Raw genomic sequence first — 23,255 nt, 5'->3', positions numbered from 1 at the left:
TATTTTTGTACTTACAATTTAATTATATCACAAACGTGTGCACTATGTGATTCAAAATTGTGAATCTATTTTATGTGAGACAAAAAAAATCAACCCTCAAAAAAAAAAAAAAAGTTAACTGGTCTAACTGAATATATGTTACATATTAATTCAATAAATAATATTCAAATTATAAGACACATTTCTACACAGTTAAGATTATTTGAACTTAAACACTGCGACTCTCCAGCAAAACTGAAAGACTAACAAGTTGCTTCGAACTAGACATCCGCTATTTCAGATAATGCCAAAAGAAATTATTCATGATGTCTTAACACAAAAGGGTTATCTTCCAAGTGACATGAATGTAATTAAGGTAAGTTGTGACAAAATGACAAGAATTGTGTTGCTTTAACTAATTTTTATTAAGAACACGCGGTGAAGGTATATGTTTTAGAAGAGTAGCTTAATTGGCCAAATTTGTGAGTTGAGAAAACTTTCTTATGTCAGTTTGCCAGCATGATTGCACAAGAATAAAAAAGTACTGCAAAGACTAAGCTGTATTTAGTTGGGAAAAAAACAATGTTGTAAACTAAACAAAACAACAAAGTTTTTGCTCTGAAACAGATTTTTGGCTTTAATTGTTTTAGAAAAAAAGTAGTAGTTTCAAAAAAGTAGTTACAAAAAAAAGGTTTCAAAAGTAAAAAAAACAAAAAAAAAAACTGAAAGATTTTTTTCCAAAAACAGCTTAGCCAACAGTTGCACAGGATGACAATATTTTTTCAATTGCAACATATATTGTCTTTTTCAGGACTTTTTTTTTTTTGCAACTATATGCATTATTATTTTGTCTCAGTACATTCTGACGACATTTAACCAGTTCAGACATTAAACAATACACAGACAATGACAAGGATGTATAAATAACTGTGATTTAGAATCAATAGAGTCATTAGCTTTATTGTTTTGTTGAAATTATTGTTTCCTTTGAAGCCCCCATTATTGTGATCAATGAGAATTGGGAACCTAATGTACCCTGCTCTTTTCAATAAAATTTCTCTTTGAAGAAGAGCAGACTTTGTTCTAAAAAACAGACTTAGGTCCTACAATGTAATAATACAATAACATAGTCAATATAATGGGTCAAAATATGAACTTTCTTTGAACTTATAGAGCAGTTTTGGCTAATAACAGCTTGTTCCTGACCTAACCACACACTCCACTCATCACCATAATGGAAGCCCGATTACCATTGTGCGAGATTGCTTAATTACTTTGAGGCAATGAATTTACTGGAATTCTGAACTCGTTAGGGTTTACAGTGTAGGTGTGAGTTCAGACTCAATTATACAACAGTTCTCAGTGATGAACCTGCTTCAACTCTACAACCAATCTCACAAAGCACCAGACACCCAGATGAATGACTCGGAGGTTCTCATATTCTCACCTGTCTCCAGCCTGACATTATCTTCATGTGGAAGAACTACTTTGATGTTATCAGCCATGACCATATGGGTGTGAATTTAACCCAAGCAGAGATTAGACCCACCTGTCTCAATTCTTGTTCTGCCCTTAAACCAACCTCTGCCTTTACCGCTTCATTTTGTCAAGGAAATTCTAGGAGGAAAAACTAGATTTTCTTAAGTTTGCTTGTGGAAAACTCATGACTACAATTTGATATATGTGACATGCATTAATTTGTGGTTACTTAGATGCTACAAGATTTTAAAATGCCTTTTAAATTCTAGTTCAATTAAATTCCTGAATTTGAATGAAAGCCTATGGTAATAAGATAATAGGATACAAAACTGCAATTCAAATCTGAATGTAAGGAAGTGGAGTTAAAATTAGAAAATAAAAAAAGTAGAATTAAAGCCTGACAAAGCCTTATTTGAATGTTTAAAAATATACGGAAAGAGAGAATAATACGCTCTATAACAATATAGAATGATGGCAAATTTGATATTACAATATATACACAAAACAAAAGAGTGACAGACAGACAGACAGACAGACAGACAGACAGACAGACAGACAGACAGACAGACAGACAGACAGACAGACAGACAGACAGACAGACAGACAGATAGATAGATAGATAGATAGATAGATAGATAGATAGATAGATAGATAGATAGATAGATAACAGTGTCAAGCAATCTAAACTGGAGAAAAGGGGATACAAACGTGGTCATATTTTCCAATATGTAGTGAATTGCAGAAACACCCGACCCTTCAACCTTCTGTTAGCCTTAATTGGAAATCGCCCCATAATTTCAGGTCATATTCATATTCAAGGATACAGCACTAATGCTGCTGAAGGGTACACTTATTGGCAATTACATATGAGTCCTCGTTCCTCCCAAGGTTTCTTCTTCATTCTACTAAAAAAATATTCAGGAGTTTTTCCTTGTAATTGTCACCAGCTCACTGGGGCTTGTACGGCACCATTCTTCGTAAAGCATTCTTGGAACCATTTGTATTAGGAAAAGTGCTCTACAAATAAATTGAATTGAACCGAATTTACCCTTCATCTCAAAATACCTGCACACATGAGCACACACAATATCCCATAAGACAAGAAAAGTTTAACAGTATTATTCACAGTACATTTGTTTTTTGTAAGTCAATATCGTCTCTCTGCACGGAATTTGATATCAACCTACTACACAAACACAGCTGCGTGTCATCATCCATTTGAGTCTGATTAAATTTCTGATTTAATTCAAATTAGAATTATTAGAGGTAGCAAATTATGTATCCTGAGAATGTAAAATGAAAGGCACAATCAGGATTATTTCCTGAGAACGACACAGTCTTCTGAAGAATGCCTCAATTACGGCTGATTGCTGGGAGCTGTGAGATCCACACACTGATTACTGACAGTGGCTGCAGATGCAAGCCTTACCTCACATGACTGACCACTGCTGGCACGTCTGAGAGGGAGACCAAGCCAGCTGACAACACAAAACCCACAGCAATCTTTTCACTGCTTATATCTGCTTTAATAAACGAACAGAGGCCAGAGGAAAGCTTACAACTCTCATGCACACAGCATATTGATATAGTGTTTTTCCCTATAGATGAAGTTAGTGACGTCACACAACAAGCATCAGGTAATTTATATATAAGATTAAATTGCTGTGGTTCCTCACACAGGTGCTTTAGTGATGAATAACCATGTGATGATTCATAATGAAGATATAAAGCTGGCTTTAAACAACAGACAAAACCAATAACAGCTTTATGCAATATTGGTATTTTGCATATTTATATGAACTAGTGTTGATATTGTTATTTAAGACTAAAATTAAAACAACAAATACAAAAAAAAAACATAAAAAATAAAACGCTACTACTAATAATAATAAAAGATTACATTATTATTATTATTACTACTATTATCATTATTATTACAAAATCTTAATTTACATGGAATAAACCTAAAATAAAATAAAATCTCGAGGCGGCAACAGAGAGCCGAGGAGCCAGGGTGAAGCCGAGGATCCAGAGGGATAAGGCGGAGCCGGAGGCTTCGGCGAATGAGGTGTAGGTGGAGATCCGGAAGGCCGCGGTGGAGCCGGAGTGACAGAGGACTGAGGTGGAGCTGGAGGGAAGGAGGAGCCCAACGGAGCCAGAGGGACGAGGCGCAGCTGGAGGAGTGCAGTCCCGAGGTGGAGTTATGGGAATGACTGACCAAGGCGGAGACGGAGAGACGAGGGAGCCCGGCGGAGTTGGTGAACTGACGGGCTCCCGTGGATACTCCGGTCTGGGCCTCAGCGGCTGGAGGCAGAGTCGAGGGATCCTCCAGACTCGACGCCAATGGAGCTGGAGATGGGCAGACCCGCAGCGACCCCACACCATGCCAAAATGAGGGGAAGACACCGCTTAATTTGTTTTAGTTTGGTCCGGTATTCTGTAATGCTGGTGTCGAGGAAGGCACACGAAGACGAAGATAAATCCAACAATTCGTTTAATAGCATCGAAGAAGAAGATAGCTCATTCAGACGAGGGGTAGACACACAACAATCCAAACGTAATAGCGGACACCGACTAGCACAAAGGAGTGGGTTTAAATAAGGCAGGAATTGATGTGATGTGATGTGATGTGTTGACACACAAGGTGCAGAGGATGAATTAATAATGACAAAAATGAGAACAGGAACAGGGACATAACCAAATATGGGTACAGAGGGAGAAAACACAACAAGCAGTCCATGTGGTGTGACAACATGAAAATACAAAAACTTAAATTAGAATGCAATATGAAAATATAAAAATAAAAGCTAATTTCATATTCATATATATATATATATATATATATATATATATATATATATATATATATATATTGGTAGTATATAAATAATACTAAAATAACACTGCAGTGAATGCACTATTTTCAGTAAAACTTGCTTATAAGTGGTAATAAATGGTTGGTATATTCATTTTTTTCTGGTATGGAACAAAGTGTAACTTTGCAGATGCTTTTTATCTGCCATTCATCTTTAAAGAAACAGTTAAATTAAGTAGCAACATTATTAAAAACTGCAGAGACAAAGCTTACATACTTGAATCAATAGAATCAATCAGTCGGTCTCTGGAAAACCAAACACACAGATCCTGCATACATTTACATTCCATAAGAGCAAAAGTTTTGAAAATAACAGATTGTTGCTGAAGTAGGATTGGTCAATTGTTAAGGCACGGTTTAGTTAAGGTTCAGTTAGCTATGAGACAGTCTGCAAATCTACTGAAAGAAACAATAAACCATTGTTTGAACTGCATATAAGCACTCATTTCAGCCCATGATGTTGAGTGATGCAGATTTGTGATCAATGTGCTAATATTCTATTTATTCTATATACTCTGATGAATCTCATCAGAGCGCATGGCGTTGAAGGAGCAATCAAACCAACTTATCTTTAATAAATGCGCTGGTGTCTACCAGCATTACCTGCATTACTATCTAATAGACCGGGACTCCTTTGAGAAATTAAATAAGCTCCTGCAGGACCCAAAAAGCATATTAATAATGAATCGCTCTTAGTAAACATGAGTTGAGTTTGACTGCAGAGCGCTGCAGCATTCAGCTGTACATTCATTTATATTCCTTTACAGTTCACCAGTCCTGCTAAAGTGCCTTTTAGCATCCCTAAAGGAATGGGATGTCAGCACTAAGACTGCATTCGTGACAGAGGTTTAAAAAGTGTTCCTTAGTGTTCCCAGCTCTTTGAGATGACAGGGCCACTGCACCTATGAACTTGGTCTTTTATTCTGGATGACTGTGACAGGAAAGATTTTCCATAAAGCCAGTGTCCGGATAGTATCTGGAACGCTATGTTGGATTATAGTTTCATGAATATTAGCCTCGACTGCAATGTTTGATTATATCAGATTATCCCACATGCCCTAGTACAAAAAATAATAAGGACTTCCTTAATGTATTATACATCGCAGTTTAGCACCAAACATACTGAAATTGTAAGACTAATTTGTTTCTTTTGCTCAGTCCTATGTATTTTGCAGTAGGATAAAATGGTGAATTGCAAAAAAAATCATTATATTAATTAGTATTCTTGTTGTGGTTTTCCATTAACTATGTAAACATCTAATCAGATGGATTTATTAAAGAAGCAATATTGCATAAATTATTAAAACTTGTTTTTAGTGAGTCTATATTAAGATTTTCTTGTTGCCGTCATTAAGTCATTAATATAAAAAAATTTGTAAAGTTACCAAAAAATATCGGTAACACTTTACATTAAGGTGTCATTTATTAACATTAGTTAATTTATTAACTAACAAGAACAAACAATGAACAATGCATTTATTACACTATTTATTCATATTAGTTAATGAAAATACAGTTGTTCATTGTTTATTCATGTTAGTTCACAGAGCATTAACTAATGTTAATAAACACAACTTGTGATTTTAATAATGCATTAGTAAATGCTGAAATTAACATTAACTAAGATTAATAAATGCTGTAGAAGTATTGTTCATTCTTAGTTCATGTTTACTAATGCTGTTAACTAATGTTAACTAATGAAAAAATTTCTGTGTATTTGGTTCAAATAAGTTTATAAAGGATGTCCTCTTTCATTTCTAATATTTACATTCAATATACATATAAAGCTTGCTTGCCATTTTGAATGATCACATTTGTTTTCTAAATGAAAAAGAAAAAACTGCTCTGTAATTAAAATTGGAGACATCAAGCACGCTGTAATGCGCATTGAAAAGAAAGCACAAGAGGAATACGATAACAATTTTGCACAACAGATATATAAGTATAGGCCAGCTTCTCGCAGCGCTTGCAAATATTTAAAATTATAGATAATCTTGCATATTTACATTAATTACATATCATTTGGATGAAAACAGATCAGAGACAGTGACGAATCTTATACAAAAAAATGCAGTGACTTGTACCTAATCTTGACAACACACTGAGAAGGTCTGTGTCTACAGGGAGAAAAAAGACGCCGCCTGAAGAAATGATGGTGTCATCTTCCATCAAGTAAAATTCCTCACTGTGAGGTCAGGAGTTAAATGTGTCGGTTCTAACTGCCTCTCGGTTTAGGTAGTTATGCTTCTGCCTTCTGTCTGCAGACTGTTTGGAGAACAACATCGTGCCCCTTTCACAGCCCTTTCTCTACAGGCCCATCTGCTCTGGCATGCCATGTTCAGCTTCAAAAATACTCAATCTAAGGTTGCTCTTTTTTCCTGATGAAATTTGTCTTTTTGCCATGTCTCTGGAGGGTAGAAAAGGGTGGTGAGTAGACCAACATAAAACAGCAGACAACATCAAAACTTAACTAGTGGTATAAAGATTCTTCTATCTATGTGTTCAGATCAATGGTTCTCAACAACTATTGTACGTTCTGACAGGGTTGCAGACAGCAGGGGGAAAAATTCTATATGCAAATAATGAACCATGAAGTAGGGAAAAAAGCTTTATTTATGCTTTGTAGATGACATCAAAGTAACAGCTATACAACAACAACTAAACTAACTACTGTATTTTGGTGCACATTTAGTAGAACCAAGTCAAATTAGACAAATCCCAACATGGACAGGTTACATCTATAGTAAAAAGTAATATATTTAAAATACATTTATTCAAACTAACAAATATATTAACATTTTCTGACATATCGCTTGAGACTTACTGATATAAAATGTTGAATAAAACTTTATTTGGGGTACTACTTGTGCACATTGCATATTTCTTAATATTAAGCCTAAGATTTGTTTTAATGTCACTACTGATTAGGTCTTAGAATGATCTTAGAATAATATTGGCCTTTAAATGCAAGTTATTTAAAGTGTACCTAAAGTATACTTGCAATAGTAATACAGGTTTTCTTACATTTCACTGCTGGTTATACTCTGTATAATTGTGAATGTGACAAATAAAAATGTTGAATCTTGAATAGTTCCACTTTACCACAATCAAATATACTTAATTACTTCAGCACTACTTCAAAAGTACAAAATTAGTTGTTCCAATTTAGCACACTTTAAGTATACTAGTTTAGTAGGCCTATATCAAAAGTACAATTGCAGGGTATTTGTATTAAGTACATAAATGTATTTAAAGTAGACTTAGCATGAAATAAATGTTTTTCTCTAATGCACATTGGCCACAATTAACGGCACCCTTTTATTTAACACTTTTTGAAACCTCTATTTGCCAGTTATATTTTAACAGCTCTAAAGTTTCTCCTATAACGCCTGATGAGGTTAGAGAACACCTGACAAGAGATCAGAGACCATTCCTTCATCCAGAATCATTCCAGATCCATTAGATTCCCAGATCTATGACCGTGCTTCTTCTCGTCAGTTCACCTCACTCATTTTCTACAGGGTTCAGGTTAGAGGACTGGAATGGCCATAGCAGAAGCTTGGCTTTGTGCTCAGTGACCCATTTTTGTGTTGTTGTTTAGGTTTGTGTTTGGATTATTGTACAGTTGGAAGATCCATACATGGCCCATTATAAGATTTCTAACAGAGTCAGTCACTTTTGGATTTTTTTATCTGTTGGTATTTGATAGAATCAGTGATGCCATGTGTCTAAATGTAACACCAAGCCAGCAGAGGGAGCCCTCACCCGAGTACTAACTGCATGCCGCTCCCTCTGCTTTCATTTCCTGTTTGATGACTTTATAAGCCAGATCCTGAGCACATTACAAACTGCAATGTATTGCCAGTTTACCTGCCTTACAGAGCTTTTCTCCATTGCATTATCTCTGACTGCTTACCTGTGTGTTACTCTGCCTGATTACCTTGACTTCTGATTTCCTGGATTTGCTCTGTTTGCCTGATCAGACTGATGTTTGTGTTTGATTCTTCTGCCTGCCTCCTGACCCTCGTCTTCTGGATTGACCCTGTACTGGTAAACGGATTCAACTGCTACTCTGGTTTTGACCCTCTGCCTGAATTACTCTGCCGTTTCTGTCTGTTGCTAATCCCTCTAATAAACTTCTGCGAATGGATTCTAGTTCTGCCTCTGCATCCTCCTTACACTAAACAAGATGTCCAGGACCTCCAGCAGAAATATAGGCCCGCATCATCAAAAATACAGCAGTATATTTCATTGTACATATGGGGTACTTCTTATCCCTGTGTTCACCAAACCCATCTTGAGTGTTTGCTGCTAAAAAGCAATTTTTTTAGTTTCATCTGACCATAGAAGTCAGTCCCATTTGAAGTTCCAGTCATGTCTGATAACTGAATATGCTGGAGTTTGTTTTTGGATGAGCTAGGAGAATTTTTCTTGAAACCCTCCCAAACTACGTGTGGTGATGTAGGTGCTGTTTGACAATTTTTTTAAAAAGGTTTTCTGACCCCGAGACTTGCATTTTCTGCAATTCTCCCGCTGTGGTCCTTGAGAGAGTCTTTAGCTACTCAAACTCTCTTTCTCACCGTGCATTAGGACAATATAGACACACGTCCTCTTCCAGGCAGTTTCAAAACATTTTATGTTGATTGGAAATTCTTAATTATTGCCCTGATGGTGGAAATGGGAATTTTCACTGCTCTAGCTCTTTTCTTAAAGTCACTTCACTAATTTGTGAAGCTCAATTATCTTTTGCTGCACATCAGAAATATATTCTTTGGTTTTTCTCATTGTGATGGAGTATTAAGGGAATTTGGACTTTGTTTTCCCTTCTATTTATATTTTTGTGAAACAGGAAGCCATGGCTGGATAATTACATGTTCATAGTCTCCCTGGAGTGCTCAAAATTGTGAATATGAATGGGAATATACTTCAGAGATATTTTACTCATAAGAACTTCTAGGGGTTCCGATAATTGTTTCCAACGTGTATGTTCATATTTACCAAGGGTGCCAATATTTTTGGCCATGACTGTGCTCTCATCTTGGAAAAAATATTTTTCACCAATCTGAAAATACATTACATTACAATGTTGTAATATATAAATTAATTTGTAGCATTTAAACGATTGAAAAGAGATTTTAAATCTAACTAATCAAAATAGTTTGGAATTTTAATATTGGCCATTTATCAGTTATGAGACATACATTCACATTTATGCACTTGCAGTATACATACACAGTTCATTGCTCCATGCTTTCGTTGGGAATCAAACCAATAAGCCTCTACTTTTTGAGCTACAGACCTTATAATACGAAAATAATCATTTATTTAATTAAATATCAGTGCATCCTAAATACAAGGTAAAAGAAAAATAGACCCATTAAATACGGCATGTGACCAAATATGGGCTTATGTATTTGTATTCTGAAAAAAGTATAGATCACATTAGCATACAGGGATTACAGACAGAGATCCAAGATAAGCCAGATGAGACACATTCCACTCTCTTGGCAACAGAAGCATGGTTCCATCAAGGGTGATGAGAAAAGATAACTTTATTATTTGAATGGCACGAGACATCCAAGCCACCTGGAGTCAAATGGTCCTCATTGATGCCACACGGTAGGTGGGTACCGTGTGAATGTGTGCAGTGGTCCATGATTTAGCCACTCATTAGATCGGTGGTTTGGCAGGCAGAGGTATTTGCATGCACTCTGTCCCGCTGTGTAATTTTGAGGATGTAATTGGTGCTGGGTTCTCTGGCCTCTATCCTGAGAAGCCATCTCTTCCACTAGCTTACAATCAAGCATCTATAACGATAGTTTGCCACAGTTGAGAGCATGTACTTCAAACAAACACAAAAAGTTTGCACTGAGTGAAAATGGGTAGTAATCAAACATCATGCAATGTTTAGGGGTTGTTGTTTTACACGGGAGTTATGTGCCTCGCTCAAGGTCAGGTCTTGAACCACTAGGCCTGCATGAGATTTTACTCTGGGTGTCATTCATATTCTCAGAGTCTCCACAAGACATGTGGCAACAACTTGTATTCTGTCAGACTTGAGCTCAGCTATCAATACAGAACATAACAACAGCGTCAAAGACTTTTCACTGAAAGACTCAAGGACATGACATTTTCCCACAAGATACATGGTACATACTGGAGCAACGCTCACAAAAGTACACATTTGTACCTTAATCTAAGCCTAAAGGATTTACTGTATATGAAAAGTCAGTTAAATAAAAATATGCTACCTGTACGCTCAACCTTTACTAGGGCCCTATGAAATCAGTTTTATTTTTTCTCAAATTCCGTTTTATTTTTTTTCAAATTCCGTTTTTTTCGGATTTTTCGGATTTGTTTGTTTTCTTTTCACTTCTAAGCAGTATTGACCTTTAAAAATTCAGTTACACAAACTCACAATTCAGCTTTTTTATTTAAACTGTTAATAAAGCACATTCAAAATTCTCCAAAATTCAGCCAAATCTCTGGCCAAAAATAACAGTAACATGAAGGTAACAGTTACAAAGTAGGGTTGATGAATATTAAATTAAAGAATAATTGTAACCATGCTGCAGGGAGACAGAAACATTGAAACAACGATATGTGCCTGTCAGAACGCCAACACAAAGACATATTACAGCCTAAAAGTATACTGTTAACCCATCATCATTTGTCCGCTGTGGATTTAGCTTTGTTCTTGAGATGAACTTTTGATATCAAATGGTCGTTACATGTGTCTTTGCGGGTCCAGTCAACAGTATGTTGACAAAACTTACAAAAAAGTTGTTGTCCAGACTCATAGTAGTCGTTGGGGTATTGTTCAGCCTGGTATTTAGCATTCAATTGAGAGTTTCTTAATTTTTTCGACACCGTTATCTTATCAGGAGCCACTCGCTTTGACATTTTTTTCCTTGCGCGGGAACGTAAGGACGTATGGTTACTAGGCAACATGTTTAACAATGCCATTTGGCCACGGTTTAGGTAGAGACCTTTCTACGTTTGTTGTTTTAAACTGAAAAAATGAGAAAGAGGTAAAAAAAAAAATTTTATTTAATATGTCAACAAAATATATGCATATTCCGTGCGATTCCGAGAATTCCGTTTTCATGTGTAAATTCCGTGATTCCGTCCGCGTTTTCCGCATCACGGAAATCATAGGGCCCTACTTTACCTTTACTCCCTTAATCCTTTCAAAACATACACTTTAGGTACTAATATGTGCTTTTAAAGTATTAATATGAACATTTAAGATACAATATGTACCATTTAAGGGTAACAAAGACATATACCTTTTAGCTTTTGTACCTTAGCATACCACCACAGTGACAGATTTGTACCTTTATTTGAGAGTTTAGTGGTAGATAAGGTACAAAGGTGCTGCACCAGAATAAATCAACATTGTAATTAAAAAAAAAAAAAAAAAAAAAGAAATCATTAATGTTTTATTTTAGTCCTATTGCACATCCATTATGAAAATTAACCATAGTTTTATTGTAGTAAAAGTGTAGTAACTATGTTTTTTTTGCGTACTGATTACCATTTGCATAACCACAGTTTTACTACAAATACCATGGTTAAACTATGGTTAGTGTAGCAAAACCATGGTTAATTTGTGGTTACCATGGTTTAACTACAGTAACCATGTTTTTTTTGGCTTTATTTGTGGTAAAACCATGGTTAATTTTCATTAAGGGATGTACATACTATGTACTTATTATAGTAATTACAATAACTGAACCTACCTAAACCGAACCTTAACCCATGTAGCTACCTTGTATGGTGACACTTTATGTTAAGGTCCAATTCTCGCTATTAACAAACCATTAACTATGGTTTTTGCCTCAAACTTCTAATTTGCTGAGTTAGTTAGGTAGTTGTTAAGTTTAGGTACTGGGTAGGATTAGGGATGTAGAATATGGTCATGCAGAATGTGCTTTATAACTACTAATAAACCGCCAATATGGTAGTAATATGCACTTGTTGTCCACTAGAAGTAAAATATGTGTTTTAAAGGGTTAGTTCACCCAAAAATGAAAATTTTGTCATTAATTACTCACCTTCATGTCATGTCGATACATATATTTACGCTTTGATTTGAACGAAAACAGCGCATCCGGTATGCAGCTCAGCTCAGAACTCAGAAGAGCGTAAGCAGTTTCCGTCCAGCGGATATTCTCCAAAATAGCGCTAGGGTGACGCATAAAGTCTTTTTTTTCTTTTGCGCACAAAAAGTATTCTCGTAGCTTTGTAAAAATTACGGTTGAACCCCTGATGTCACATGGATAATTACCGATCTCCTTGCTACATTTCTGGACCGTAATCGTGTAAGGACCCTTGCTGTCAATGGAGGGTCTGAGAGCTCTCAGATTTCATAAAAAATATCTTAATTTGTGTTTTGAAGATGAACGGAGGTCTTATGGGTTTGGAACACCTGTGGGTGAGTAATTAATGACAGAATTTTCAGTTTTGGGTGAACTATCCCTTTAAAGCAAAACCAAGTACGTAGAGCTTTCCTATCACAGAAACACTGCTGTATACTGGACAACAGTTTTTCTATATAAAGCATGCATTGTTAATTAGCTAGAGAGACAGAGGTTAACTAAAGAGGACACATGTAGGTGGAAGAAGCAACCAATGAAGCAGTAACAAGAATTCTCAACATAAATCTATATGGTACTCCAAACACAGTCTGACTAACATTACAATTCCCATAACACCCAAGAGCTGTGCGCATTTAAAATTCCACCTATTCTGAATGCTCTGTGCCTTCCATGCACTCATAGTACATTCTTTTTGAGTCATATTATTTTTCTGTTACATCTCGCTATAGCTCAGAGAAAGAAACAGCTGTGAACATGAAGGCAGAGGTCGGGCAGACCTTCCTCACAGCCATTTTGCTTGTTCCAAACGAGTTACTGTCTTAAGGCAATTTCAGTTCAGTTGAAGGTCCCTCTTTATTTGTCCAGCATAATGAATCAATGCTTTTCCAAAGCATTGGCAGCATGCTAGAGCTGGCAGTGCAATACCAGTGACCCTGACATGAGTATGGGGCAAGGTCTTCAGTCAGAGGTCTTTGCAGGTATCTGTCCAGCATAATTAATCAAACCTTTCCCAACAAGATTGATACAACTAGGGAAACAACATAATATGTCATTTCAAAGATTAAATGTTTCATTAAAACAACCCAGTCTGCACTAAAAACCTTTTAGAGTTGCAGTTGAGGTGTTAAAATCGAACATTCGTGGCCTCATTATGTCACTGAAAGTTACTTTTCCAATTCACATTAATTAAAAGGAAAAATCGGATTCAGAGCAAGTAGCGCACCCCAGCTATGCCGCATGTTCATTCCCCGAGGGGACGAGGCGCAAAGAGAACTGACTGACATGGTTTTCCTGTTGCTTGAAATGATGAACAAGGCCACAGCTTCAAATTCAGAAAATACACATCACTTTGCAGATTGCATATTAAAATGCGTTTTTACCACATTTCAGTGAGCATATGAGAGTAGGCAAAATGCGTTTCCTTTTGCTTGAGCACTGCTGCCTCGTTACACATTCATGAGGAGTATTGAGCTATGGAAATAACAAAGGAGATTTGAAGACCTTTAGTTGAACACTTTGTGCGTCTAAAATTCTAATTCCAAAACAGATTACTTGAACGTTTCTCTTCCATATGCTTACGCCACCCATATAAAAGAGTAAAGGCTTTCAAGGTTGGTTAAAGGTGAACGACACTGATATTTATGTTTTCATCAGTTTGCATGGATGCATTTTTTCATTTTAACGGGTATTCAATTACAAACACAGCATTTGGTGGATAGAATCAGCTACTCTGCAACAGCCGTAGGGCAGACAGGGGTCAGGCACTTTGTTGAAGACAGAAGACTAGTAGGAGGACTTTTTTTTACCGGCTGACTTAAACACTGTCAGCACTCCAGCGCTGAAGATCAAATCAATGACCTTCTGAGCACTGGGCTCCATCTTCATAGTGATTCTACAGTAGACACTGATCATGTGACCCTAATAGCTCATTCCCCTTCAACCCTCCCTGCAGACAAAAAACAGTTTGTCGATCAATAGAAGTGTGTTTCTATGTGTATTTATGTTGTTCTGTACCACGGCAGCATTTTTCATGAAATAAATAGGAAGTCACCATTATTTACATGAGTACAATCAGTTTGAGAGTTAGGTGAACATCTGGATGCTTTGAATCTGGGACAAGACATCCTTCCCTCAGTGGGCAGTAACCAAATGAGACTTGTTTACAGATTGAGAGGTTGGTGGGAAAATTACAGCATCCGCCCGCGATACAGTTTCATCACTGCATACAGATGGCGCTAACATGAATATCCTAGTCTGATTATCATATGGTGAGTTTGGAGAATGTTTTATTCCGTACAGCAGTGTAGCAATGCAAAATTAATCCACATATGCTATTGATAAGATAGGAGAAACAAAACAAAATGGAATAATGACAGGAAATAGGAAAGGAAAAGGTAAAGTGAGTAAGAGAAAGGAAAACAGGGGGGAAAAAAGAAAATTAAAAGAAAATACCAAAAATGATCACAGGTAAAGAAAATGTAATACAAGGAAAAGAAAGAAAGATATGTGAAAGGGAAAAATGGCATTAAAAGGTGTATGAGAAACTAAATAAGGAAAAATAAATAAATCAAAAGGAAAGAAATCAAAAACAGGAAAAGGAAAGAAAAGAGAAAATTAAAATGTAATACAAGGAAAAGGCACAAAAAGATAAGGAAAAAGGCAAGTGAGAAATGAAATCAGAAAGAAAGAAAAAAACAATCAAAAACACGTATAGCGAACAGAAAAAGAAAACGAAAAAAAAGGAAAGGCAAGACAAAGGATAGACCAGATAGAAGAAATAATCCTTGAATAATTTTCAAGGACCTGAAACATGCTTTGAAACGGGAGGATGACTGTTCATAATTTCTAATACATTACTGTGTTTTGAAAGAAAAAAGGCATGAAATTTGTGGGCAACAACCTGACCTACATCCCTTGTGATTAGACTGTGAAATCAAGCAATGAACGAGTTGAATCTTAATTAAGTGGAGGAAATTAGGAGTAGCATTTTACATGATGCATTTCATAAACAAGACAAAGGATAACAGCATTATATTCATTACAATCCCCTGACAATGCAACAGATGACATGGCTCCATTTGTCCCTCATTATATAGTGACTGTTTAGGGCTAAAACAAACCCAAACAAAAAGGAGCCAGTGACATTGCCCGCTAGAAGATGTTCCTTTTTAGAGCGATGACATCAAATGTTGTGCAGATTGCCCTGGAAAAATTGCTTTCGTCCAATCACAACGGCCTTTTCTGTAGTCTATCTGACAGAATACCCAAGAGCCATGAAACACTAAATGCAAACTGACAGCTGTAGGAATGCGGGATCAGCTGCACTCACTGATTGGGCTAAAACTCTCTTTTTATTTGATTCACTTAACAGTGCATTTAATATCAAGACTAAAAACATGTTTCTTCCATGCACTTAATGACAGTAAAAGTTGATGCTTGTCAGGTATCATCTGTGGTGCTCATACCACTCAGTTATTTTAGATGTTAAATAGTCCAAACATAGTCACAAATTGCACAAACGATGTTTGTTGCTTAATAAAGAGAAAATTATTAACATATAATAATTAAAAGACAATTTGCATCAATTCTACAGGGCAAAGAGTGTCAAAAACAAACGAAGAGAAAATATACAGGTATTTAAAGAGCCAACTGTTTGTACCATTTTCAATAAAAATGTACTTAACTCAAAAAATGTTAATAAATATCTTAATTAGTTTTAGTTTTTTTTAAGTTCATATATTTAAAAAGCATGAGACTGCCATCATATAAAAGTGATGATGGGAATGAAAAGTTGACAATGCACAAATGAAAGAACACAGCTGCAGTAAAACTATCAGAACTGATGATAATCAAGTGCATCTTATCCACTAACAATAGCGCAAAATGTCTTAAGGCATGCTTTTTTTTGGTCATTACATAATGGTGCAAATACCAGTAAAGCGACTACCGCAAACCTCAGTAAATCATGCTGCACGATTCATTTAAATACTCTATAGTCTCAATTCTGTGTCTGAAAGGGAAACTCCTACAAATGAATATATGCAATAAGGTCCATGCTTTTTCATTGTTAATGTTTCTTAAGTAAATCCTGACAGTCATTTTTAACTCCAAATGAGGGTTTGTGTTGGTGCAAGCTGTTAATAAATCTGGCCCATAGTGTATTGAATAGCATAGTACATCCAAGCAAAGAAAATGCGCATCATGTACTGACTGGTAGATGCAATAACAAACAAACAGATATCAAAGTGTGATCATATTTTTGTTAACAGATGGTAAAGGTGCAACTGATGAGTGCCTGAGGGCTCCCTGTGTGGACAGCTTGTAAGCATTAATCAGACCTACACACATTAATTCAACATCAAATTCAATAAACTTTAATATGAAAATAAATTGATGGTGTGACTGTGAATAAAATGATAATGAATTTTATTGAAATATGCCAGGAGAAATAAACACATCAGCAAACAACAAGGTGACTTTCATGCCGTTTGTGTCCATGCAACGATTTTAATCAGCATGTCTATGTATGGTTTGGGTTTAATAAGATTTTTATAGAACTTAGTAAGAGACTTTTGCACAGTCTTTGTGGATGAAAAATCAGTCAACAAAACTGGCAACGTATTCTCAGGCTGCATGCGAGTATTTAATCTGGCAACCGCTGGTTTCTTTATTCCAGTGCCAGTGACCAGTAACATACCTTGCAGGACCTTGCCCTCCTTAAATTCTGACCTATATAGGAGATATGTATTGTATTATTATGCTTCAAGTAAAATAATATTGATTTAACTATGTTAAGACATTTTACGGAAAAAAAAAAAATATTGCAAAATACTAAATATAAAAAAGTTTGCAGTGGAGAGCTAAAAGTTTATTTTGTTTGCAGTACAATTTGCTGTTTAGCCATGCTTCAAGAGTATCAACAAAATATGTCAGAAAATATTAATAATAATTTCCAATAATATTGATTTAACTATGTTAAGACATTTTACGGAAAAAAAAAAAATATTGCAAAATACTAAATATAAAAAAGTTTGCAGTGGAGAGCTAAAAGTTTATTTTGTTTGCAGTACAATTTGCTGTTTAGCCATGCTTCAAGAGTATCAACAAAATATGTCAGAAAATATTAATAATAATTTCCAATAATAATGCCAAACAGTGGCAGGCAGTGTGTACCTCCATGAAGCCTGCTTCCTTGTGTTGAATGGGCTTATCTGCATGGAGTTAAACTGGAGAAAATCTGGACAGCCAGACAGCAGACAACAGGAAGCCACATGCTGGGTGCATTATCTGCAAACAATCCTTCAAAATTGCTTTAACCTCCACAAGAGCAGAAACTGTCCAGCCCAAGTTGTGCATGGCCAACCAAGTAGATTGGGCACCAAATGACCAGAGCTCAACAAACCATGCCACTCTTGAAGGGCACGGGGCTCTCGTGATGGCATATGGACACCAGGCTCTGCGGCAATCCAGTCTGCCTCGCCTGCATTCCCCCTCCCGTCCAGGCCTGGACTGTGCAAGGATGAGTGAACACATGTTTATCTGTCTATAGTAGGTATTAGGCTGGGGCAATATTATTTGCCATTTTCTTTTTGCTGAGCTTTCCGAATTGCCACTTACGTGCACATAAAACATACATGCACATACTGAGTTGAGTCAGAGGGAAGGAAGGAACGAATCTGTCATGGGGCACTCACCACCTCTGGCAAGGTCACACAAACATTATTTTAAATGACAGCCCAGTAGAACAGGGGCATTAGACAACACTCTCAGAGCATACCAACTACCCCAGAGGATGTCCTCACATGATGTTCAGAGCACGCGTTTGGGACACATACAAAATAATAAAAAAAAGACAATTTAAAATTTAAATATACATGAAAAAATTGCTTCAGTAGTTTTTAATGGTTAAATAATAATAATAATAATAATAATAATAAAGTAAACTGGAAAAGTAGGCTTACTGTCAGAAAGTTCACAGTAATCAAAGAAAAACAAAATAAAATTATTTACAGTGACACCATAAATTCTGTACTCTTCACAGCTTATATATTATATATGTATGTATGTATGTATGTATGTATGACATTATCTATTGTCGCGTTTAGCTTTTATTTTGTTTATTTTTTTAAATCCATTTATTTCAGGTGCTACTTTAACAACAAATGCTTTTAAATATATAATGATTTTAGAGATTTAGGGGGTCTCCATGCACTTTAGCCCATAGTTCTGTGAATATGAATATCCAATAACACTTTAGTATAGGGACCAATTCTTACTATTAACTAGTTGCTTATTAGCATGTTTGTTAGTACTTACAAAGCACATATTCTGCATGACCACATTCTACATCCCTAATCCTGCCCAATACCTAAACTTAACAACTACCTTACTAACTATTAATAAGCAGCAACTTAGGAGTTGTTTTAGACAAAAGTCGTAGTTCATGGTTTCTTAATATTGCGAATTGGACCTTAAAATAAAGTGTGACCGAATATTCTTAGTTTTTTATCCAAAGTGATCACAGCTTTTTGTGAGTAACTCTCACATACTTTCTTACACTCATTCGCTTCACTGTTCACAAAAAAAAACAAAAAAAAAACTTGTCGTGAAACCAAGAGAAAACTGGAACGGTAAGAACGCATGTGTCCTTTAGCTGCCAGTTTGATTAATAGATCCATTTATACAGAATCAAAAACTGTAAAGTGAAGCCCTGCAGCAGCTGCAAAATATTTAGCACCGTGTACAGTGTCATTGAAAAGTCATTTGATCAATCACTGCCACTGATTTTTGATAAAGTTTTGACCAGATGACTCTGGATAAAATCTGGGCCAACTACAAAACCATGTGTGAAAACTCGCATGCCAAGTGCATCGCATTTTATTTGAAGTTCTGATCGAGGTCTTGTCATCTGCACCATCTCAGACTTTGATATTGTTGAGAAGCAGTAATCTGCATTTTGTTTACTCCATAAATATATTACCATCAGCCTCTGTCAGAATGATTCTGTAAGATGTTTCTGAGTGCCTGAAAGATGTTATTTCAAGGCTCATTATGCCTCCAAAGGCTGAGGGAGCAAACACGAGTTTCCAGAAGCACTGAGCTGTCAATCATAATGAATTACTTATATTGTTTACAGCTGACAAAAAATCTATTGTTTCTGTGGGTGGAACAATCTCACTGGCCTGAAAGTTACAACAGGGATGATGTACCACTCTCAAAATGACACTTTAATGGGGGCCATCAAAGTTTACTGCTCAAAAGCATATTGAGACTTTGAAACTAACATGCTTTAAGTGCCAAAACTTTGCAGAAATCTTTAGGCAATTACTGGTTTTCAGATGGTCAATGTTTGGCTGAATTATTCAGGAATGTACATTGGTATATAAAGTAGAAGTTAAGTCAAAGTTTTACAATACCACAGATCTGACTAGTCTAATCATGGTTGCATAACTTAAACTGATGACACAAAGAGTAGGGCCCTATGAAATCCGTTTTATTTTTTCTCAAATTCCGTTTTATTTTTTTTCAAATTCCGTTTTTTTGGATTTATTTTTAGCCCTTTCGGATTTTTCGGATTTGTTTGTTTTCTTTTCACTTCTAAGCAGTATTGACCTTTAAAAATTCAGTTACACGAACTCACAATTCAGCTTTTTTATTTAAACTGTAAATAAAGCACATTCAAAATTCTCCAAAATTCAGCCAAATCTCTGGCCAAAAATAACAGTAACATGAAGGTAACAGTTACAAAGTAGGGTTGATGAATATTAAATTAAAGAATAATTGTAACCATGCTGCAGGGAGACAGAAACATTGAAACAACGATATGTGCCTGTCAGAACGCCAACACAAAGACATATTACAGTCAATTAATATGACAATATTACAACAAATAAACAGTCATATTACATTCAAAATTGTCCTATATGTGCCGTCACAGAACGAAACGGCACAAATAATTGGGGTGGAGATGGGGTAGTGCGAAAAAAACTTAGCGTGTGTTGATGTGCAGCCTAGAGTTTTCTTGAGCCGCTCCCGCTGAGTGTCTGGCCATTACCGCCCACTCCCGCAACGTGTGTGTCCTGCTCCCGCAAACATTCTAATATTGTATATAATTTTCGCGCTATTAATAAGTGAAATCACATTTGAATGAGCGCTCACAGTTAACTTTCACTTTCGATTACACGATCACGCACACTCTGTAAAGTGAGCACATCTTTACAGTGCGTGAATTAGACACGTTGATATTCTGATCATATTTATTTCCAAGAACATTTTACCAATTCCAAACCACATCAATCTTATCAGGAGCCACTCGCTTCGACACTTTTTTCCTTGCGCGGGAACGTAAGGACGTATGGTTACTAGGCAACATGTTTAACAATGCCATTTGGCCACGGTTTAGGTAGAGACCTTTCTACGTTTGTTGTTTTAAACTGAAAAAATGAGAAAGAGGTAAAAAAAAAAATTAATTTAATATGTCAACAAAATATATGCATATTCTGTGCGATTCCGAGAATTCCGTTTTCATGTGTAAATTCCGTGATTACGTCCGCGTTTTCCGCATCACGGAAATCATAGGGCCCTAAAAGAGGCAGACTAAGCAGACAAATCTAATCTTCAGATGCAAAGAGGTTTGTTAGAAAAGTATGGATTGGGGTGGAAAAAATACAATCTTCTTATGATGTCACTAAAAATGTCTGCTGTATAGTGTGAGGAGACCACGATAATACTGGAGAAACATCTGTTAGCATTCACATTCATCTCTCTTGCTTTTGCGTGACAGGGGCAGGAAACCTCGGAACAGAACTTTGAACCAATTGTCTGTGTTAAGAGCACTACTGGAAAAAACAAATAAAATGTCATAATTACATACAATTATTATTATTATTATTATTATTACTACTACTACATATAGGACCCCTTATTCAAGACCTGTTGAATCAAGATCAGGTTATTTCTAAAAATTAATTTAGTTCAGAATTTAAATTAAGACTTAAGACTTGATTTTTATTTGCAAAGCAATGATCCAAGTGTTTTTTTCCACAGTTATTTATATAATTTCTTTAGTTCCCATTGATTATGAAATTAAATCACAGCTCAAGGCCTAACTGTGATCAAACAGGGGCCGCCGTTTGATGGTTAGCCAACACATTTTGGCAGTTTGCTAATTAAGTCAAAGCAAACAACCACCTGTGATTAAAAGTATCAAACCGGTGGCTCCAGTCCTGAGGTATTTACCTCTCTAAACCACTACCTGAGTCTATTAATTAGGCAACCTGGAAGGAAGAGGTAATTTATTAAATCATATGACGCAGCACATACAGAATGGAGCATAATGACCCTGATAGTAGGACTTTTTCTGCTTTTATTTGTTCGTTTTCTACTTTTGCAATCACTACAGAAATTCTCAAAGAGGTTACTGCAATAAGAGAAACCTTACTTCTTTTAAAATTGAGTATTGATCTGTGTGTATGCGTTTCTGTGTGAATGCAGAGAATTTGAAGTTCAAATTTCAATTATTGTGACCACGACTCATATTCATGCCTTTTTCTTCTTTTTTTAAATCTCTTTTTGCTTTGTATGCTTCAAATGTCTCTGTAGCCTAAAAGCCATATATTGTGCCTGAGGTAACCTGTAGATAACAACCTAGCTTTTTATTACCTTCAAAAACACTTGCACATAAACTCAAGACAACCATTACAATGACTTTGAAATGTAAAGCATGCAATACGCCCTCACATCACTCATAAATAAATCCTCCATATAAAAAAAGTACTTTCCTTTAAATCAAAAGTACAGATAGTAATAAAATGACATTTCAATTTCCGCCTTTACTGGAAAACCTGCAAATATAAGCTTATCAAAATGCCGAAAAAGAACTCCTTGTCCTCTGATGTGACTCATGGAAGCGAGTAAACGGTGACTGCGTGATGCTTTGTGCTTACTCTGTTCAGTTTGTCTCCACTGTCATTCTCGATTAGCCTACCTGAAGTGAGTTTCGACATTTCTCTGGGATGTCCCTAGGGTAAAAATCACCCTCACGCTGCATGCAACCTCTAAAGCATCCCACTTCTTGCAACTTTGATCACATTTGAAATGCACCATGCTTAAAGAAGACTTGCTTAGTTCCTAAAATACATCCATTCTCCCCCATATCCCAGTTTAGGTTTAAGCAAATATCGTCTCCCCAGCTTGAGCATGCATAAAGCAGATGATAACAGTACCTGGATAGACAAGCAGAGCAATCAACCACACCGTGAAGATAAAGCAGGCAGGATTGCACATTCTTCAAACTGTTCTCTGGATGCAGCAGCTGGTGTTTCTTCCTTTCCCTTTGCTCTTCTGCACAGAAACACAACCACCTGTGTTCTGTTTGCTGTTTCTTTGATCACCGGGTAATTACAGCAGAAAACGGCTTATTTTCACCCTTGGATAGGCATGGAGTGGAGTGGAGGCAATTTAAATCCAGCACAAGTTAAAGCAGCAGAGAGACTGAGCTCCCATTGATTATTTTCATAAGCAGAGCGTGTTCAGCGGGCTGGCGGAAGGGAACGGCCCGCCCCCTCTGCGGTCTGATTGGACGAGACTCTTGGCTCTCTGTCAGCAAGGGGTGTCTCTCTTTTTCATGCTTTGACTGGACCACTAATGCAAAGCTCTGCAAGATGAGAGAACGAGCCGAACAGCATCTTCAATAAAACTGGCGGCCAGCCTCCTAATATTTGGTCTGTCACCACAAACTGACAGACACGTCTGGAATTGCTCTTATATTACGTTGGTTCTATTTAAAGATCGTGCCTTTCTTATTTGTGTAATTGCCTGCT

General features: G+C 36.3%; 1 protein-coding gene across 1 annotated transcript in view; it reads right to left on the bottom strand.

The window, feature by feature from the left end:
* Positions 1-22,927, bottom strand: part of LOC306865432 (opioid-binding protein/cell adhesion molecule-like) — a 154,954-nt gene extending 132,027 nt beyond the window's left edge. Inside the window, exon 1 of the mRNA XM_079410027.1 lies at positions 22,659-22,927. Coding sequence (XP_079266153.1) covers positions 22,659-22,719 — 61 coding nt within the window. The 5' untranslated portion in view covers positions 22,720-22,927. The remainder of the gene's footprint in view (positions 1-22,658) is intronic.
* Between the last annotated feature and the right edge of the window lie 328 nt (positions 22,928-23,255).

The sequence above is a fragment of the Barbus barbus genome (genome assembly GCF_936440315.1).
Source record: "Barbus barbus genome assembly, chromosome: 47".
Taxonomy (NCBI): domain Eukaryota; kingdom Metazoa; phylum Chordata; class Actinopteri; order Cypriniformes; family Cyprinidae; genus Barbus; species Barbus barbus.
This window is presented reverse-complemented; position numbering and strand designations above follow the sequence as displayed.